Source organism: Elephantulus edwardii, unplaced genomic scaffold (genome assembly GCF_000299155.1).
Source record: "Elephantulus edwardii isolate Elephantulus edwardi_28Jun2011 unplaced genomic scaffold, EleEdw1.0 scaffold00322, whole genome shotgun sequence".
NCBI classification, from domain to species: domain Eukaryota; kingdom Metazoa; phylum Chordata; class Mammalia; order Macroscelidea; family Macroscelididae; genus Elephantulus; species Elephantulus edwardii.
Window position 1 is genome coordinate 555,237 of NW_006400072.1, and position 22,080 is coordinate 577,316.

Consider the following 22,080-nt stretch of genomic DNA (forward strand, 5'->3'; position numbering starts at 1 on the left):
TTATGCTTCATTCTCCTGCTTTTTATTGGTGGGGAAAATCTTCCTCTTCTGCTCAATTTAATGGTGAGACTAGCTTATCCCATGGTGGATAGGCTAACACGCTCTATTTAGATATTCTCTCCTATCCACATAGCAGAGTCAAATTGAATAATTCAATGACCAGAAAAATAATTTTCAACAATAAACTCCACAAAAAGATTTTTTGCTTTGGGCAAATCTGTTATTAGAGACCTTTCTGAAGTGCTAAAAGCAAGAGTATCACTTTAAAAGCTAAAATGCACCTGACCCAAACCAGGGTCTTTCCAGTTGCTTCCTGTGCATTTGAAAGTTGGACAGTGAATAAGGAAAACTGAAGAAGAACGGATGCTTTTGAATTGTGGTGTTGACCAAGAGTATTGAATATCCCATGAACTGCCAAAAGAACAGGTATTGTTGGCATGCTCATTAGAGGCAAGGATGGTGAAACTTCATCTCATATACTTTGGGCATGTTGTCAGGAGGTACCCATTCTTGAAAAGGACATCATGCTGGGAAAAGTTGAGGGTCAGTGAAAGAGAGGAAGCACTGAGTATATGGAGGAAGGCACAGGATAAGGGAAGATTTCTATCGTTTGTAGGAAGGCTTTGAGTCAGAATTGAAAACTAGTACCTAACAATATATAGACGGTGTTCAAGGATTAGAAGACAATATAATAGAGATGTCAATTTTTTTTTCCTCTTTAAATAGAGTTACATCCAAAGGTCCAGCCAGAGCTGAAATCTTTGAAAAACAATCTTTATCTTTTCCTGAAAAGCAGATTTCACATTGAATATTGTCAGGCGTGAATGCATCTTTTCTGACATTTGCTATGTTTCCTCTACGCCCACCTCCTAAGATTTTGCTATTTTAATAGATGGGTAAATGAATAGCAAGATTGTTCCAGTGTCTATTTCTTCATTTGCTAATGACAATAGAAATTGTTCCCCTGCCTCATACCAGTATAAACACGCTTATAGCTCTTGCCTTTTCATTTATTTTGGTGTTGATTTTGTTAAATTTGAAAGAACGTGTTTATGCAATAGACCTTTGTGTGTATGACTATTCTGAGATGTGACACTGGCATTTTGAAGGAGTAACAGTGTTTTTGTTGGATAGCTGGTTTAGGTGAATTCCGAATTCGTGACTTGAATGATGAAATTAACAAACTTCTCCGAGAAAAAGGACACTGGGAAGTCCGGATAAAGGAGCTGGGAGGTCCTGATTATGGGGTAAGTGAGCCCTAGCCTCTGTAGTGTTTGGTTTGTGAACTAGGGAACTTTGTGGCAGGCTGGGGAGGCCCCTTTGACTTTGTAGCTCTGAGCCCAGCCTGCTGCAGAGAAGCATTTCGTAAATGACAGAAGGATTCAGAAGTGCCTACTACATGGATCCAGAAATCTGTGGAAAGGGTGGATGGGATAATGTTTAAAGTTCCCTCCTAGGCCTTAGAGGTAGACATGGGCCTTGGAGTTTATCAGCTTGATGCTCTTTACTAAGCCACTTTTTGGTACCTCAATTTACTTTTTCTTAAAAATCACTGAGTTCTCCACATAGACCTTTACTGAGCCCATTGGGAATTGAATATAGCTATGCAGTCATTTTGTAGATTAACTAATTTCTCATTTAAAAACCACCCCACAAACCCAATAGTTTATTGTGGTTTTTTTTTTATTATTAAGGTTTACACAGTTTAGGTTCCCACTCAGCAGTTTCTGTGTAAATTATTCAGTGACATTGGTTTACATTCCTCACTGTGCATGTATTGCAGTATTTCTGTTTTCATTGTTCCACCTCCATTTAGTGTCTCTGCTCTCTCCCCTTCTATCTTTGCTCTAACGTATCTGTTGACTGGTCGCAATGAGGGGATTTCATAAAAACATGTATAAGAGCAGAGTACTTAGGAATGTTAATTATTTCATAGATGACCACAGATGTGAAGAGTGGCTCAGGCAGTATCCTGGGGGTGCCCTCCAGTATTAGAGAGTTCAGTAGGTCTGTTCTTTTTTTGGGGGGGTGAGGACTTGCTGTTCTCCTAACACATTTTTTTTCTCTCAGCCCATGAGGGTCTTTTTGGTTCATGTCTTTAACCAAAAAGTAGAATTCACTTACCACCTAAGGAGACCCTCTTATGTGCACTACTGGTATATTGTTTTGTGGTTTTGGTTTTTTTATTTTTTAGCAAAAATAACATTTTTGCTATATTTGTTTGATCTGGGTTTTTTTCTGTACTTTGAGTTTTTTTCTTCTTAACCAATTAAACTTCCGGCAGTTCTCTGCTGATGTGCTGTTCTAATCGTTTTTGGATGATCTTCAGTAGAATCTTGCTTGCATGTGAAATCAATGACACTGTTCTGTAGTTTCCACACTCAGTTGGGTCACCTTTCTTTGGAATGGGAACAAATATAGATCTCTTCCAGTCAGTTGGCCAAGTGGTTGTTCTCCAGATTTCCTGGCACAACTTGGTGAGCACATCCAGGGCAGCAGAGAACTGCTGGAAGTCCAGGCTGGGTTTAGAAGGGGCCATGGTACTAGGGATATTTTGCTGATGTTAGATGGATCTTGGCTGAAAGCAGAGAATACCAGAAGAATGTCTGTCTGTGTTTCATTGATTATGCAAAGGCATTTGACTGTGTGGATCATAACAAACTGTGGCTGACTCTGAGAAGAATGGGAATCCCAGAACATTTAATTGTGCTAATGCGAAACCTGTACTTGGATCAAGAGGCAGTAGTCAGAACAGAGCAGGGTAACACTGCATGGTTCAAAATTTGGAAGGGTGTATGCCAGGGGTGCATCCTGTCTCCATACCTTTTCAACATGTATGCAGAGTAGATTATCCGAGAAGCTGGGCTCTATGAGGAGAATTGTGGCATCAGGATTGGTGGAAGATCTATTAACAATCTGCGTTATGCAGATGACACACCCTGCTTGCTGAAACTGAGGAGGACCTCATGCACTTGCTGCGAAGGGTCAAGGACTGCAGCCTTCAGTATGGACTGAGGCTCAATGTCAAGAAGACAAAGATTCTCACCACTGGACCAATTGGCAGCATCAGGATGGATGACGAAGAGATTGAGAGTGTTCACAGCTTCAGTTTGCTCGGCTCCACAGTCAACACTCTTGGCACCAGCAGTCAGGAAATCAAAAAGCGTATCACGATGGGAAAGTCTGCTGTTAGGGACCTTTCAAAGGTACTCAGGAGCAACAGTGTCTCTCTGGAGACTAAGGTGCGCCTGATACAGGCCATGGTCTTTGCAATCACTTGTTATGCATCAGAGAGTTGGACAATGACTAGGGAGGACAGAAGGAGAGTGGATGCTTTTGAGCTGTGGTGCTGGAGAAGGGTACTGAATGTACCATGGACTGCCAGGAAAACAAACAGATTCATCTTGGAGAGGATTAAACCAAGCTACTCCTTGGAGGCAAGGATTCTGGGGCTTCGTCTGACATACTTTGGACATGTTGCCAGGAGGGACAGGTCCTTGGAGAGGGACATCATGCTTGGGAGGGTGGAGGGACGGCGCAGGAGGGGAAGACCCTCTATGAGATGGATCGATTCAGTGACTGGGGTAATCGGGATGGGTGTGTCAGAGGCAGTGTGGTTGGCGCAGGATAGAGCAGGGTTTAGGGCTGTTGTGCATAGGGTCGCTATGAATCGGAAACGACTCGACGGCACATAACAACAACAACAAACAACAACCAATTAAATGTAGGAATACATCATGCTCCTTTCCTCATTAATACCTGAGTAAGAAGTTTTTCTTCTATAACCCAAGTAAGTTAAATTTAAGAAATTTAACTTTTGTATGATAATTTTTATGAAATCCACTTCACAGCAACAAATTTGTTTTTTGATGTTTAGAACATTTTTTTTTTCTTCTCTGCCACAGGACCCAGCCCAGGATTGCATTTCATTGTTGACATTATTTTAATGGCTAGAACACCTCATCTTGATATGTTCATTTGTTATCCGCCTTTCCTCCTGCAATCTTTTCCTTTTCATTTATTGTTGCACAGTTTTTCCTTTTCCCTCCCCTAGTCCTCTATACAATCCATTTCTTTTTCCAGATTGTTGTCATATGGAATCTTTTCTTAAGTGTGTCACGTATCATCATAAATGTTTTTAGTCAATGAAAGTTTCATAAGAACTTTCACTCATATTGTTGTTGTTTTGCTAGTCAGAACTGACTCAAAGCTGACCCTCCAGCTGATTTTTGAAGGCTGTCAACTGCACAGAGGAGATTTTCTAACTTCTGCAGACCAGCTGGTGCATTCGAACCACTTGCCTGCAGTGCAGCTCCTTACCACTAAGCCACCAGAGCTTTCTCATCATTCGTAATGTATAGAAATCTACAAGAGATTGTGCCATAATGTACTTAAATCATCCCCTATGATCAGACATGGCTGTGATTGTGAAGCCAGCTCAGGACCACGTAGAGTTTCATCCAGTTGGATATAGGGTTGCTGTGAATTGGAACAGACTTGATGACGCCTCAGAACACTAACAATCACCACAACTATTGATATATTTTTAAGGAATAAAAAAGTGTAATCACTTCCTTTGTACAAAAACATTTCCTGTGTCCCCTATTTTTATATTAAAATATATTTGCAAACATGAGACTAGTGGATTAAAAAATCATATTCATTTTTTTCTTTTCCCTCCCAATAAGAAAGTTGGCCCTAAAATGCTGGATCATGAAGGAAAAGAAGTCCCAGGAAATCGAGGTTACAAATACTTTGGAGCAGCGAAAGATTTGCCTGGTGTTAGAGAGCTATTTGAAAAAGAACGTAAGTAAACCATGTTTGTGAAAGTTTTAGCCTCTAGTCAATAGTAATCGTAAGAACAGGTATGTAATATACTAGATGCTTTCTTTATATTCTTTTTTTTTCTTTTTTTTCTTTTTTTCTTTATATTCTTAACTGCACAACAGAGCTGTTTTTTAGGAATTAGCATTCTCTCTTAAAATGAAAGACCTTAACTGAGAGTTGAACTTAAAGGTCCAAGGCCATACAGTTGAGGCTGAAAAGTGAGCCTGGTTTTGTGGGGGGGTTTTTTGTTTTGTTTCATTGTTTGTTTTTTCCCCTCTCAGGAGCATGGGATTTATTAGGGAAGTAACAGGTAGGGAACAAGCTACAGTTCTTCCTCTCCAGCATCTCCCAGGCCTCTGACTGCTAGCCTTGCAACTCTGGGCCAGTGTTCCACAGCTCTGTGAGTCCTGCTGTTTATGGTGTCCCCGCCAGTAAGCTCAGAGAAGGCCTTCCGCTCTGGCTCTGTGGGGTGATGGTTCTAGTTCAGTTCTGCCTCACGGTTCTCTACCACCTCTACTGCTGCTCTCCTCTTGGTGTCAGTCTATCTAGTGCACACATCTCTTGAGACAAAAGGGGTGTGCTGCACTCTTCGCGTCCACTGTTAACTAGCATCCGATTCCATGTTCTTCGTGCATGCCATTCTGTCAGTGTCCCTAAAGTTTCTCAGCACTATTGGTGTTGACTCTGAAGTTCATTAAATCAGGTTCATGCTTCACTTTTTTGGTAGCTGGAAACCTGAAAGAACAAATACACTTCGGGCTCACTGCAGTGTGTGAATAGGGTCACGGTTGAGCTGCCCTCTGTGAGTATAGGGGTGGAGGGTGGCAGGGTGGGAGCTCTCACCTTTCCCCCCTCCCCCTCCATTCTCTACTTCCCACAGTGGCCCCAGGGGAGTTTCATCCAAAGTCAGGACTTTCAGAAGCTCAATTTGTAACCACTGGCCTAGGATTTTTTTTTCTTTTTGCATTATAATTTTGTTTCTTAGAAAAGTAAACACTTTTTTTTTTCTAGAAAAGTAAAACTTTATAGGATGAAAAAAATGTATAAAGCATGACACCAGTTTTCTCTCCACTATTGCCATTTTGCTCTCTTCCTGCTGCTAGTTTTCTAAAACAGTTATGTTTTTACTAAATCCTTTTATTTTACATTCATAATACTAGAGCAGTTTTGCAAGGTTCATTTAGCATCAGATAGTTTAAAATCATCCTCTTTATTATAGAAGCAATATATTTTAGTTACAAAAAGTTGTAAAATACAGAATATTGGAAAACTTACCGTATTTAAACAATTTGAAGATAATGATTGGTCACTTTAACATGGTGATAACTAGTCCATGTTTTAAAAGATTATGGTGTTGAGAGAACTTCTGAATTGAGATTATTATATATTTCTTTCTAATTTGAAATGTTCTAAATTTATTTTTGTTTATAGTGTTAATTGTGTTTGAAATGAACATTTCTTCTATGTGTTACAGTGCCATTCTGCCATTTCTCTGTACTGAGGTAACTTGAGGTTTCTGTGATACCAAACGGTGTGCCATTGGTTTGTCAAATTCCATGATGGTTACACATGGTTGACAGTGTTTGGTGGAGCTCCCAGATTAAGACAGGCTTGGAAGCAGGAGTGGCATCCACTTCCTAAACAGCATGCCTCTGGAAATTCTCTGAACTTAAGAGAAAGCACAGTAGTTATAGAATAGGATTAAGGTCTTTTGTTCATAGGGTTGCTATGAGTTGGGCTTGACATGACGGCACTTAACAACAACAATAATGATGGAATATTTTTTAATGAAAAAGTGCCTAAGTCAGTGAGTCCATTTCAGAGAGCACAAAGTCCCCATGAGCCCCTCATTTCCACACCCCTGCTAGAGATAACCCCCACTGTGTGTCACCAGTTTAGTTTCATTTTTATAAGTAGATAAATGATTCAGCACAGATTGACTTATGCAGAAAAGCAGGTCCTTACTCTGCGTTGCTGTTTGAGCTTCCACTGTGTGGGCTTTCTCTCTATGACGTCTCTCTGCTCATAGCAGCAAGTTGTTCATCTTCTCTCTGAGCAGCAGTTTCTTTCCCTCAAGTAAATCCCACAGATTTCCCAAAATTGAGTCTCATTGGCTTGATTGGATCAGAGTACTATCTTTGACCCAATTTTTGTGACCAAGCTTCAGCTAGAAGCCCTCTCCTGAACCCAGCCAGTACAGTGGCCGCCACTCAGAGGTGGTTGAGAAAGGCAGAGGGTGGACAGGGTACCATTGCCAAGCAGGGAGGAGGGGGTAGATTGTGTCTGGCTTGAAAAAGACAGAGACTTACCCAAACTTGCTATGTTACATGTAGAACTATATTATTATAGTGGATTACATGATTATATGAGACTTTCCCAGTCATTACCTTGGCTACTTATAGCATGGCTGAATAGCACTATGCAAATGTGAAGTGTCTATGGCCCACCAGGGGGCTTGGGTAGCTTGCTGATAGCATAAATAAAGTAAATTAAATGGCACCTTTGGGATGAAACCATGCGTATATCAGTGTATAGAACAATTGTGGAAATTGGTCAGTTTTGCCATCCTGCTAGACTTAAATTGAGCTGGCCCAAATGCAGGAAATGGAAATCTTGTTACCATCTAGAAGAAAAAAACAGAGTTAAGCAAGTTCTCTGCACAGAGAGGAGAGCTATAACATAAGAGAAATGGAATGAGACTGAGAGATGACAGCAGAAGTGGTGGATAGCTTAGAAACCAGTGAGGCAGAACTGTGGGGGCCAGTGGAATGAGAGAGCCAAGTGCCCACTGGTGGGTTGAGGAAGCCAGGTGCCCGCTGGTGGGGAGAGAGAGCCAGGTGTCTGCTGGTGGGGCAAGGGAGTCGGGGGGGGGGCCCGCTGGTGGGATGACAAAGCTGGGTGCTCATTGGTGATTGCCATTGGACATTTGCAAAAGTGCTAGTAGGTCTGCTTATTCACAGAGCTGGAGCCATTCATCTTCAGCCCCAGGCTTGCTGACAGGGTAAAGGTGACGCTTAATTGGCAAAGTTAAAAAAGAGCTTTGTGACTCTTACCAGAAGCTGCAGCTAGGAGGCTGAAGGTCAGAGAAAGAAGCCTGCTGGTGAGCTTGCCTGAGAAGGGACTGGTTTCACTAAAGAGCTATATCCTGAATGTTCCCAACCTGCGTTCTAACCTTTACTTCTCTAATAAATTCCATAGTATAAATACTGTCTGTGAGTTCTGTGTGGCCACAGCAGTGAATTACCAAACTCAGCAGAATAGCAAGTACTTTGGGAGGAATTTTGTCAGAATTAGAAGAAAGTGTGGAGTGTGGGGCATTTCTAACCTTATAAGAATTGACTTTGTCCTGCTTTTGCTATTGGTGGGATTCTTCCTTCCTGTGAAGTTAGTAGAGGTCGACTGTCTGTGGCAGCCGTGCTGTTTTCACAGGAGCACTATTGCACAGGAACAATATTGCTTGCACGTTTACACTGACAGCCCTCTTAAAGGCAGCTAAAGGGTGGTCATTGTAAGTGTGGATCAACTACTTCATATAACCATCCTTAGAGTTCTTTTTTCCAGATTTTCACAGTTAGAAAATTTTTGCCATTTGATGAGTAAGAAAGATACTATTTTAGTTTTTTATTTCCTTGATTACTAATGATATTGGTAATGGAGTTCAGTTAATAATTGACATTGTTAAAAATTTTCTTCTGTAAGGAAGGACAGGTCCTTGGAGAGGGACATCATGCTTGGGAGGGTGGAGTGACAGCTCAGGAGAGGAAGACCCTCTGTGAGGTGAATTGATTCAGTGACTAGGGTAATCGGGATGGGCGTGCCAGAGGCAGTGCGATTGGCACAGGATAGAGCAGGGTTTAGGGCTGTTGTACATAGGGTCGCTATGAGTTGCAAACGACGCAACAGCACATAACAACAACATGCTATCAGCAGTTATTCTTTGACCAATCTGTTTGGTTGTCATTTCTTTTTGATTTGCAAGAATTACTTGAAAGCTCTGGATAGTAAACCTTAGGTATTCTGAACTTCCCAGTTCCTAATGGATGTTTATAACTATTTCTTCTCAGTTCAAGGCATTAGCAAAACAAAGTCCTGAAAGCTTGAATCTACCCATGTCCTTAAGGTTGAGTCTACTCTGAGTTGAGGAAGTAGCTCTTTCTCAGTCACATTTATTTTTTTTTTGTTTGGCTATAATAATTCATGTATATCATATTTTATACATGTACTTTGTGTTTATACAATCATTCATACACATTTCTTTTTGTTATATGCTGTTGAGTCGCTTGCGACTCATAGCGACCCTATGTACAAGAGCCCTAAAACCTGCTCTATGTTGTGCCAACCTCACTGTTTCCGACACACTCACTCCCACTACCCCAATCACAGAATCGATCCATCTCATCAAGGGTCTTCCTCTCCTGCGCTGTCCCTTCACTATCCCAAACATGATGTCCCTCTCCAAGGACTAGTTCCTCCTTGCAACATGCCCAAAGTATGTCATATACATTAAATTTCATATAATTAATTGCCATTGCTCAATGCATATTATCATCTCAACTTTTCAAGCCCCCATTAAACCTTCCCTATTACCTCAACTCCCTCCCATTGATCACCCAATGAGAAGCTGATACTCAGTTGTATCCCCCTAAAGTGTATAAAAAAACCCAACTTTGTCTGCTCGCGGTCGGCTCCTCTATCTCTTGCCAGAGATAAGAGTCGGCCTGGAGCTCCGCAATAAACCTCTTATCTCTTGCTGTTGCATCCAAAAAAAAAACAAACAAAAAAAAAACTCCCTCCCAATGATTTTTTTCCTCTTCCCCTTTTTCTACTCCTCCTTCACTCCTTTTCCTTCCGAACATTTATACATATCTTACTTAGTTACTTCTTGTTTTCAAATTAGTGGCCTTATGTGCAATATTTAACCTTGTATGACTAAGATACTTTACTTAGCAAAATGGTCTCTAGTCTCTCCTAGATTATGTAGTATTTTACAAAATCATTGCTCCTTAGTGCTGCATAGTATTCTGTTATGCAAATGTACCACAATTCTTCAATCCATTCATTTGTTGATGGACATTTAGGGTCCTTCCATTTTCTTACTATTGTGAATAGTGCTTCTGTGAACATAGGTGTACAATCTCAGTTGCATTTTGAGTGCTTCCAACGTGACGGGCTCATTCTCAAGCTCTTTGTCAGACAACAGTCTGCTATTCATTGGTGAATTTTTTTTTAAGTAAAATGTAAAGTCTTTATAGTTTACTAGTCCATATGTTCTACTGAAATCTGTCCACCATGGATGATACTGCTGGTATTTGAAATAGCAGTGGCATAGCTTCCCACATCACAGCAACACATAAAGCCACCAAAATACAACAAACTGACAGATAAGTAGTGGTGAATTCAGTGCACAAGAATCAAATAGACTACATCGGTTTGATAGAGAAGAAATGATAGAAAAGCTTATATATGATCAGTTAGACCAAAGCTCATGCAGGACAGTCAATTAAGAAGAGCAAGACCAGGGGCCAGCTGCTGAGCAGACCATTAGTATCATACTTGAGTTCAAGTTGAACCTGAAGAAAATGAAAGTAAGTTCACAAAAGTAAGGGTACAGTGACCTTGAGTAGATCTTAACCAAATCTAGAAACAATCTCGGTCATACATTTGATACAGTTGAACACTACATTGTATCTATACAACTATATACATGATACACATTTGAACACTAATGAACCAGAGAGTTGTGGGATGGCATTAAGAACATTTGGATGAAAAAACCCAACAGGTCATTAAGAAGACAGGGGGAAAAAAAGAGATGACATTTGCTCTTGCATGTAGCATAGCAACAATGAAGTGAAGAACCAATGAAGTCAAAGAACAGAAGATATTCAGGGATGATTTGAGAGAAGACAAGATATTTTAATGAAATGTGTAAAATGCTGGAGTTAGAAAACTAAAGGGAAAGAACAGGCTTGGTATGACTCAAACTGAAAGAACTGAAGAAAAAATTCAAGCCTTAAGTTTCAATATTAAGTATTCTGTGGGCAAAAATTTGAACAACACAGGAAACAATCAAAAGAGCACAGTCATTGTACCAAAAGGAACTGGTTAATGTTCAGTCATTTCAGGAGGTGGCATATGATAAGGATCAATAGTACTGAAGGAAAAGGTTCAAGCTGTATTAAAGACATTGACAGCCGCAGAACTCTTATTAATGGGCAGAATACCAGTTGAGATGCTCCAGCAAACAAGTAGTGCTGAAAGCATTCCCTTTCTATCCCAAAACATTTGGAAGGAAGATACCACGCAAACAGACAAAAAGAAATTTTTTTTAAAAATTTTGTTTTATTTTTATTATTTTTGTGTGTACCGTCAAATTGGATCTGACCGGTACAGTAGGAGACTGTCCCTACTTCTCCAGCAGAGCATCTGGTGGATTTGAACCACACACCTTAGGGATTGCAGTGCAAGAAATTTATATTTGTGCCTATTGCGATGAGAGATGATATGATAGAATGCAGAAATTAATAATATCATTGATATCACACACAAGTAAAATTTCACTGATGATAACTAAAAAATAGTTGCAGCAGTCACATAGACGGGGAACTGTCAGAAATACAAGGTAGGTTCAGAAGAGGATGTGGAACGGGAGATATTGCTGATGAAAGACGAGAATACCAGAAAGATACTTACCTGAGTTTTATTGACAACTCAAAGAGATTTGGCTGTGTGGAGCATAACGTGTATAACATTGTAGAAAATTGTAGTTCCGCAACCCCTCATTGTGTTCACATGGAACCTAACCATTGACTAAAAAGTAGTCATTTGAATAGAACAAGAACATTCTGTGTAGTTTAAAATTGGAAAAGATTGTATTCTTTCGCCATTCTTGTTCAGCATCTGGGCTGATCAAATAATTTGAAATACTATATGATAAAGAAGGAAGCTTCAGGATTGGGGAAGACTCGTTGACAACCTGCGTTACGCAGATAACAAACCTTGCCTGCTGAAAGTGAAAAAGAATTTGATTCACTTTCTGATAAAGATCAAAGACAACAGTCCTCTTCAGTATGAATTAGATGTCAATGCAGAAAAGAAAAATCCTCACAACTGGGCCAATGAGCAACAATTAAGATTAGAGAAAAAGATTGAAATTGTCAATGATTTACTTTTACTTGGATCCACAGTTAGTGTAGTCAACGTGTTGCATTAGACGCATCTGCTAAAGAACTCTTTGACACTCTAAGATACAGTGATGACACTTTGAGAACTAAGGTGTGCCTGATCCAAGCTGTGGTATTTTTAGTCAGTTCATATGCATGTGAAAGCTGAATGCTAAGTAAGGGAGAAGGGAGAATTATTGATATGTTTGTGTTATAGTCTTGACAGAGAATATGGATTATACATACCATGAACTGCTAGAACAACATACACATCTGTTTTGGGGAAAATAAAAACATACAAACAGATTGCTCCTTGGAAGTGAAGATGGTGATGACATTTTCACACACTGTGACCATGATGTCAGGATGGACCGGCTCCCTGGAGTAGGACTTCGTGCTTGGTAGAGGGTCAGTGATGCTCCATAGATGGGTTGACACAGCAGCTGCAACACGAGGCTCAAACATAGCAACAGCTGTGCAGACGGCCTACGGGTCACTGTGAGTCCAACTGACTGGACGATATTAGTAACAGCAGCAATTACTTGACTAGAAATTGTTCTCTCAGAATTTTCGCATTTATCTAGTTTCTTTTTCCTTCTGTTTTTCCATTATGTCTTAACAAACATTATGTGCAGCGTTCTAGAAGCTGCAGGGTATCATAACCCCTGTGCATCCAGCAATTTCACACCCTAGGTTATTACACATTGCCACTATTTTGAATAATGCTGTCATGGATATCTCTGTCCACAGTTAGGTCTTTTGATGAGAACTGTTTATATCAGAGGTTTAAGCATTGGTGTACTAAATCATAGCACTCCTCTGTAACCGTTGCCATAGAGCAGTGCCTGCTTCATTTAGCTCTTGGATGTACACTGTGTGTGAATACATAACTATTCAGGAAGAAGACTTTAGTTTAATTGTGATTTGGAAAACTAATTAGCTAATGCTTGCTGTTTCTTTTAGCTCTTCCTCCTCCAAGAAAGACTCGAGCTGAGCTCATGAAGGCCATTGATTTTGAATACTATGGTTACTTGGATGAAGACGATGGTGTTATTGTACCTTTGGAGCAGGAATATGAAAAGAAACGTAAGTCTATGGGGTATTACATGTTACCATAGATGACGTCTGGTTTCTGTTCTCTCCTTTGAAGGTGGTGCTCTATGCCCGAAGCGAGTTTTCTTTATTTTTAATGATCTTCAGCATGTATGGAGTTCCTAGTTTCTTCCTAGTAACTATGAGAAGTGCCTTGCTTGCTCAGTGGTTAAGTGCTTGACTGCCAGCTGAGAGATTGGCAGTTCGAGCTCACCAGCTACTCATTGGGATAAAAGTCCCAATGAACTGCTCCAAAAGCAGTGACAGCCTTAGAAACCCTATAGAACAGTGCTCCATCTTGTAGGGTCACCATGAGTCAGAATCGACTTAACAGCATATAGCAGCAACTAGGGCTGCACTGGGCAGAACATAGCAGCCCGCCAGGAGTTCACCATTTAGAGTCTGTCTGTTCTGTTTGGAGTGATTGTTCTCACAATTGTGAAATGATACCAACATTAAGTAGAGTTAAGATTTGCTTTAACCACAACCGCAGCGAATAATGCTTGTCACTTTCTGAGTGCCTCCTCCTTGTCAGGCGCTCTGCTAAGCGTTTATGGATATTCTAGAACTCCAGTCCCCTCTACTGTGTTACTTGGTAGAAAGTGGCCCATTGCACAGGAGCTCAGTCCTTTGTGGCAGCCTTTCTCCTGGCAGCCGGGACAAAGTTTGGCTCTTCCCACATCTTCTTCACATGGATCATGGATGTGTGTCCTCCTCCCTTTTCTCAATGAGCTTGAGGACCTGCTTGTCCTCGAACGCTTGGAGCAGTTCCATGGGAAGTCACTCACGGGACACAGAGCACACACTTGTAGATCACGTTCCGCACCACCAAGGTGTACTTGATGATGGATGGCAGCTGTGCCTCGGTTTGCTCCTGCTCTTGGCCACTTTCTGGCCCTTGTCAGGGCCCACAGCCATGGGGTGGTGCGCAGCCATGACTGCTGTACCTCAGTGCTGCTGTTGAGGGAGGCACAGGTCTTCTTTTGAAGCCTCAAAAAAAGGAATCAGCTATTGTAGATGCCATCTTAACCTTTAAGCTAGAGTTGAAAAAAAAAAGCTAGAGTTGGCCAGATCTCTTCCAGTGTGCTCTGCTACTGCTGGTTTTCCGGTGGCATGTGAACACACTCCGATTGTCCAACTGGAGAGAATCCGGGGACCAATCTCACAGGCTGCTCTATAGAAACTTAAAACTAGGGCTACTGTACCATTACAGTGACCCTCATTCATTGTCCTCCCACTGGAGCAGAATGGGGATCCCTGTGGGCATAGTGCCTTACATGTCGGGCTGCTAACTGAAAGGTCAGCAGTTTAAAACCACCAAGCACCCCATGAGAGCAAGACGGCCTGTGAGCCTCGCTGTGAGGCAGAGTCAGCTCAGCAGCAGTGGGTTGAAGGGTTTTCTTGGCCTTTCCCTGCATAGTGTTTGAGACCTTTTTAGAGACTAGACTAAGTAGTGCCTACTCTTCCTTGTCTTCAGTCAGAGCTGAATTAGTGGAAAAGTGGAAAACCGAGAGAGAGGCCCGGCTGGCAAGAGGAGAAAAAGAAGAGGAGGAGGAAGAAGAAGAAGAAATCAACATCTATGCTGTCAACGAGGAGGAGGTAAGGGGTTGTCTGGCCTCAGGAGAGTGAGGGAATGACAGACAGGAGCATGGCTGTCCCTGGGTCCCGCTGAATCCTCGCTTCCCAGCCTGGATGATGAGGAAGAAAAGCAGCTCACAGGGTGCTATGAAGCATTTCAGGAAGACCTGAGAGAGAGAGAGTGAGAGTGTGTGTGTGTGTGTGTGTGTGTTCCTGTTTGTGTGTGGGGAGGGAGAGAGATACTGATACAGATAGAGATAGAGGAGAGAGAGAGAGTGTTCTGTGTGTGTGTGCGCGCACATGTGTGTGACAAGAGAGATACTGATAAAGGGGAGATACTGGATGCAAATACATGTAAAAAGAGAAAAAGAGAGAGACTCACTGTCAAGGAAATGGTTCTGGTAGATGTAGAGGTTGGTAAGAGAGTCAGGTGTCAGGATGGAGCCTTTTTCTGCCTCATGTTATTCCAGGACCTGGCGAACCCACAATCTACAGGTTACATAAGAGGTTGCCAATGCAGAACTGAGGGTCAGATGATGAGCTAGACATTGGAACTACAGTGAAGAGCTCGTTGCCAAGAGCATCCATATATATGTGTAGAGGATGCAGGTTACACCCCCAAGAAAGTGCCCCTTATATTCACAGTAAGGGTAGGACTTGAGTCACCCCCTCTTATAAGACTGTGATAAACCCCACGTTAAGGCTGCCTTATGCATGTAGAGGTTAGGATTCCACATAAAATGGAAGGTAATTACATAATATACAAAGTGAAGACCAGCACACAATACTGGATTTACTGGTATAGCCAAGTTGACATGTAACATTAATCATCACACTGGGGATGTGACCCTCAAGTGAGATTTGAAAGACAGGGAGCAGTGAGGGAAGAGAGTTCCGGTCAGAGGGAGCGATGTTTGCCGAGAAGGCTGTGGGGATGCTGTGAGAAGGAAGGCAGACCAGCAGACTGGTGTGCTGGACTGGAGAGTGCAGGCTGTTCTGTGGAAGGGGAGCTGGGGGCAAGGCAGGGACTCTACAGGGTATCAGCTGCCGCAGACTCCTCACCCCTGGAAGTCACTCACTTGTTCTCCATCTCTGTAATCTTATCATTTTGAGGGGGTTAGGCAAATGGAATCCGGCAGGATTTTACTTTACATGCAATCTTGAGACTGGCTTATTGTGCGCCATGCCCTAGGGATCCAGAGAGATTGTTTTGTATCCACTAGGTGGTTTTGGTTATCCTAGCAGTAGTCCATGGACAGAAAAATCTCACCATGAGTGTACAGTTCCATGAACAAGGTGGGCGTGCAAAGCATTTGCACCCAGCGTGCGCTCTCTGCCCATAGGGTTCGGTCTTCTGACCCCTGATAACCTGTCTTTCTTGTGTTTTTGTTTAAAGTAGTTCGCAGGGAGTTGCATTGCTAACGCAAAGGTAGTGCCTCTCTGGTAGTGCGAACCCATCAGCTGCTCTATGGGAAAAAGGTGGCCTATCTCCTCCATGCTGTTGGCAGCTTCAGAAACCTGCTGCAGGGTCTGCTATGAGTCAGTTCCAGCTCTGCAGCATTGAGGTTTTGTTTGTTTAATATCTTAACTGTGTTCTCTATGAAAGTTCACACAGCAAACTAGGTTCCCATTTGATAATTCCTTTTTTTTTTTTAGATTTCATTTAAAGTTTATAGAGAACTTGAATTTCCATTCATTCATTTGCACATTTTCCTCCCTGCTCCACCCCCAGGTTGCTTTTCTCTTTAAAACAAAATTCTTTCAAGTTGTGCGGTGATATTAGTTATATTTCCCTTAGCAGCCAGCATTCTTTTTAATTGTGTCTGGTTGTTCTATTTCCAGTATCCCATTTACCCTGCCCATATAGTTCAAATCTGCCAACTGCTCCATGGGACAGTCTTCTTGCATGTCATTTACTGCCCCTGAAAAATCCCCTGGAGGGTCAGGCTCAGAGTCAGTTCTGACTTCACAGTAACAACTTTCACATATTGTTATGATTGAGCATAGTACATTTACAGAATATCTCCAGGGGAGGGAGCAATTGGCAAACAAGTTAGAGCTGCTCTAAATCAGGATGATGTGAACTTCCTTATATGAGGTATTGGTGGACACATGCAGTCATGTCTGTTGAGTATATTCCTAGATGTGGAAGTACCAGCTTTATTTTTATTTTACAGCCAAACAGTTTTCTAGAGTGCTTGTACCAATTTACATTCCTACCGGCAGCTTATATGGTTCCTACCAGAGGGCAGAGCCAGCTCCACAGTGGAGCCCATGAAGAAAGCCTAGTAAAGTCCCTGGCAGAGGGCTGCAGGGTCCCTGCTCCTCACAGATATCCTGCACTCTGATATTCGGAAGTCAGCATTATTTCCTTTGTTTACTCATAATCTCTCTATATGCTGCCTGAGTTGATCTTTTTCTTTTTACATATATGTTTAAAACTTTGTTTTAAGTAAAATAGGTAATCTGTTTATAAGGTTCGAAAAGCAAAAATATATTGCGATGTTCTGCACAGAGTCTCATATCTCCCTCTCCCCATCCACCTTACTCATGGCTATTTGTAGTTTATTTTCTCTCTTCACACAAAAAGTAGCATAGTACATAATATTCCATTGCTTTTCTTACATAATATCTTTGTATTTTTCTGTGCTAGTACAAAGTGACCTCTTCTTTTTTAGAGGAGACCTTCAGTGCTAGGGGAAGCCCCATTTCCTTGGGTTGGGGTTGAGAGGGTCTGGTGGTGAAGGCACTTCTTCATTTTTAAACATCTTGAAACCGTTTAGACTAGAGTGCATTTGATAGAGTCACTGTGTCCTGGTTATCTGGTGCTGCTATAACAGAAAATCCATGAATGGATGGCTTTAACAAGCAGAAAGTTAATTAGAGTTTAAGAGGCTAGAAGTCAGAAGGAAAAAAAAGAGGATAAAAGTCCCAATTCAGGGTCCCTGCTCCTTGAGAAGGTAATTTCTGTCAGACTGTCAGAGTTTGGGAAAGGGCTTTGTCTCCTTCATCATCTGTAGGCCCAGTGTTCCTTGGAGACACTCACCTGTTTTGGCTTTCTCCTGTGTCAGGGAGCTTCCCAGCACAGTATCATCACTCAAAAAGGATGCACTCTACTCCTGGTGACTCTTTCTTGAAATAAAGAATCTTTACTCACTTTCCTCCCTTTTTCTTTCCTGTGAGATAAAAGGTGTTCTAGGTCACACTCGAGGAAACTTTCCTTGCATCAGATCAGGGATTAAGAAGTGTTATATTCTACCCTTAATATTCTTATATTATTATTCGCTTTATTAGATCATGGGACCATGCTCTATAGCTTCCACATTTTACCATTATTTACATATATTTTTGGAGACACAGTTCAGTCTATGACAGGCGCCGGCTTTGGTTTAACTGATCTCCAGTTGATGGGCCTTGGGATGTCCTCTATTTGCAGTCTGATGAAGAAGGCAGCGAGGAGAAAGGAGGTGAGGACGGCCAGCAGAAGTTCATTGCTCATGTCCCTGTGCCATCACAGCAAGAGGTAATCTGGGGACTCTCAGCTGCCCTTTGAGGTTGAGCTTCCCAAATGCCTGGGAGACCTTTATTTAGTGCAGAATCCACAAAATATTTGAGTGGGTTGTCTTCATTCTGTGCAGTTGTTAGGGCAGCTCTTAAGTCCTGAGCACCTGACAGTTGTCATTGTGGACTCCAGGAGAGGCCCGCAACCACTGCTTTATATGAAACCAGCCAAGTGTCTTGGGATTCCAATATGTGCAGCAGGAGAAGGCTTGGAAAGGGTTCCTTGGAGATCCTGTGGATTTTGAGTCACTGGATTCCCCTCCCATCTCGTGTCTGGGGGTCCTTGCAGGAATGGAGGACCTTGCTGAGGAGTGAAACATCAGCCCTTTCTTCTTCTCTCCACAGATTGAGGAGGCACTTGTACGAAGGAAGAAGATGGAGCTCCTTCAGAAGTATGCAAGCGAGACGCTGCAGGCCCAGAGCGAAGAAGCCAAGCGGCTCATGGGATATTAAGACCCGGGAGGGTGGCTGTGGAGTGTGGAGGTCCCCACTAGCTGTGTGCTAGTCAGTAGGGCCGTCACCTGTCCTGCTGTTTCGACCTGCATGCTGACAGACAATAGGCTTACCTATGTATTCGTCCCTCTTCTCGGAACTTTACCTTGCCTCAGGTGCTGACCCAGGGATGTAGGTCCTTTGCTTCCTCCCTGGCAGCAGTCTAGATGCTCAACCCTTCAGCCATCACCTTTGTACAAAATCCACTTCTTTGTTTTGGAGTGTGTCACAGGTTGCTAATTGGCTTCCTGTTAAGTGTTTCACGTAACCTTAAACTGTGATTTGGGGTGGGGGAAGTGTAATCGATGGCCCACATGAAAAAGCAGGCCCCTGTTCCCACAGCCCCACTTGCCAACAGCCAGCTAGAGCCGCCCCCTTGGAGCTGGCATGCCCTCGGCCTTTCAGAGTTCCACTGCCTAGGCCTCTCATTCCTGCCTGGGGAAGGTCTTTGTTACTTCTGTTTTATAACTTGTACAGAAACTATTTTCATTAAAGATTTTTATATGTCGGGAAACTGCCCTGTTTGCAGCTTGGTCCTTAAGGTAACTGCTGAAGTAATTGTGACATTCAGAGTGCTCAAAGTGGTCAATGGCATGGCTATCTGGGAGCATGGAGAACACGTAAGGGGACCAGGATCAAAACCCAGGCCCCATTCTCCCCATGACCGCTGTGGTCACAGCTGAGAACAAGCCAGCGACTGCCCGCACAGACAAGGGGCCTTACACGTGGATGCGGAGAGCCTCTCATTGTGGAGCCCTGACCACATGAGACCCAAACCTGACAGCTGGGCTGGGTCCCTTCCTCCCAGGGGAGACTCTGGAATGGGGACTGCAGCCCCGGCACCACGCTGACTGACAAACCTGTATGGGAGGGTGGAGGCAGGGGGTTCCTGGGAACTCAGGGTGTCATTGGGGCTGGGGTCACTGGGGATGTGTGGACAGGGCTCTGGCTCAGAGATGACATCACACACAAGCAGCCAGGTTCTTTAGCAGTGCCGGATGGGTGTGGAAAATATGGGGCTCCCTGGCATAGTCTTGTGCTTTCAGACCTCTCCACTTGGTCTTGCGAGACTTCCTAGGGTGCAGGGCACCAGGCTCAGGGTGAACAGTCAGGCAGTCTCCCTGCTTCTGCCCTTCCTAATCATCTTGGAAACTCAGCAGTGTGTGACACTGAAGTTTTGTCCAACTCACATTGCCCAGAGACAGCAGAACCAGTCCCAGAAGCTGTTTGGTTAACAAAACCCATTTAATGAATGATGTCTGTTAGCTCTGGCTCTGCCAACAGTTTTAGAATGGAGACTTTCCAGGACACATTTTCATAGATTTCTCTCCTGCCCAGCTTCTCCCTGGCCTGGTAAAATACCGGTCTTCTTCCTAGTTTGCTTTAAGGCTTGTCCTTCTGCCCTTCTCCTATGACCTTGGTGACCCTGAGGCTGGTGGGACATATGATGCTCCCCCCACTGTACTTCATCCCCTTGAACTATGCTGTTCCTGACCCTACCTACTCTCACTCTTGGGCAATTTTTTTTTCTTGGGCAATTTTTAAAGCTAGGGAGTTTTGGTAGCCTAGTAAGAATCTGCACTGCAATCCGGAAGGTTCAAATCGACCAGCTGCTCTGAGGAAGAATGATGGGCAATTTTCTCCTGAGCTATTACATCATCCCCCTGAACCATGCTGTCCCTGACCTTACCTGCTTTCACTCTTGGACAATTTCTAAAGTAGAAAAACTTTTCTGTCCCTGCCTCTGGGGACAGAAGACTGGACTGCTAGGGGAATGAAGCCTCTTCTAAGGAAGGAAAGGAACCTGTTTGTGGTCTTTCGCACACTCACCTCCCTGCCACCTGGCTCTTGCCCATCCCTATGCGGGGTCCAAAGGAAGAGGGACAGCACTGTCTCAGTGCATCCACCCAAAACCCCATTAGAAGACAAGGGAATTTTTCACATCTTGCATTTCTCCTCTCACACCAGCTTGTCTCCCTTGATGTTACTGAACGCAAGGAGTTCTATTGGGAGTCAGTTGCCAATAAGATGAATTGCAATATCCAAAGCACTTTATTGCAGATCTGGGAGAGCAGAGAATCCTCTCAAGAACTACCTCTGTTTAAGAGGGACCATTGGATATTATACTTGTGTTAGGACTGTTAGAGGGCCAGTTCCTTTGCACTGGATGGAAGACTACTCTGGCAGTGGTGAGAGCAGGCTGGAGCCTGTTGTTGAAGTCAATGAGAGATTGGTGGAGCTGGGGCTTTTTAAATGTTATTTGGGCCCTTGTACCTGCGGCCCTCAGGCCTGATTTAATTGTGTTTGAAATGCATGTTTTCGTATGTGGTAAAGCACTTTTCTGCCATCTTGCTGTACTTAGGTAACTTGGGTTTCCTGTGATACTATAAAGTGTGTCAGTGGTGCATCAAATGCCATAATGGTTATACATGGTTGACCATGTTTGGTAGAGCTTACAGATTAAGCCAGGCTTGGAAGCAGGAGTGGCATCCACTTTCTAAACCTGCCTGTGGAGACTATTTGAACTTAGAGCACGATTGTTATAGAACAGGGTTAGGGTCTTTTGCTTATAGGGTCACTACTCAGCACATAACAACAACAACATATAAAGCCAGGCCCTTGTTTTCATTTTGGGTTGGGTGAAGTGGTAGACTCTGTAAGATGATGCTCTTGTTTTGGTTGAGGATCTGTATGGATTGTGTGGTGTTTTTTTAATTTCAGCCTCTTGTTTGGAGTCAAGATCTCCTGGAGGGCCCTTATATTTAAAGGTTGGGCCTCGGGATTTTATTTTAATCCCTTGTTACTATTTTGGAGGAACATTCTTCTAAGTCATACAGCACTCTGGTCAATTTGCTGTGCTGAAGTAATCTGGGTTTGCTGTGACACGGAACTTTTTGCCATTGGAGTATCAACTGTCATAATGGAACAACTGTGCCATAGGTGTGCCAAACACTATAATGGCTACCCATCGTGGGCAGTGTTTGGTGGAGCTCTCAGATTGATTCAGGTTTGGAAGCAGGAGAGGCATCCACTTCCTAAACCACATGACTCTATGACTCTGGAAACTCTATGAACTTGAAGAAACTATTATAGAAAGGCTTCAGGTCTTTTGTCTAGTTTACACACACACACACACACACACACAGAGAACGAGTGAGAGCGAGTAATTATATTTAAAACTTTGTTGAGCCTGAGGATCTAGTGTTATTTTTGGAGGAACATTCTTCTAAATTGTGCAGCACTCTGCAATTTGCTACACTGAGGTAATCTGGATTTGCTGTGATTCTGAACCTTGTGCCATTGGAGGGTCAAATGCCATAATGGCTGACCATGGTGAACAGTTTTGGTGGAGCTCCCAGTTGTTGGC

The 22,080-nt window shown here is 42.9% G+C and overlaps 1 protein-coding gene across 1 annotated transcript in view; it reads left to right on the forward strand.

The window, feature by feature from the left end:
* ISY1 (ISY1 splicing factor homolog (S. cerevisiae)) overlaps positions 1–18,698 on the forward strand; it is a 30,143-nt gene extending 11,445 nt beyond the window's left edge. Inside the window, exons 5-10 of the mRNA XM_006901357.1 lie at positions 1,135–1,247; positions 4,689–4,806; positions 12,954–13,076; positions 14,560–14,681; positions 18,097–18,183; positions 18,567–18,698. Of these exons, the coding sequence (XP_006901419.1) occupies positions 1,135–1,247; positions 4,689–4,806; positions 12,954–13,076; positions 14,560–14,681; positions 18,097–18,183; positions 18,567–18,674 (671 nt within the window). The 3' untranslated portion in view covers positions 18,675–18,698. The remainder of the gene's footprint in view (positions 1–1,134; positions 1,248–4,688; positions 4,807–12,953; positions 13,077–14,559; positions 14,682–18,096; positions 18,184–18,566) is intronic.
* Positions 18,699–22,080: the final 3,382 nt, after the last annotated feature.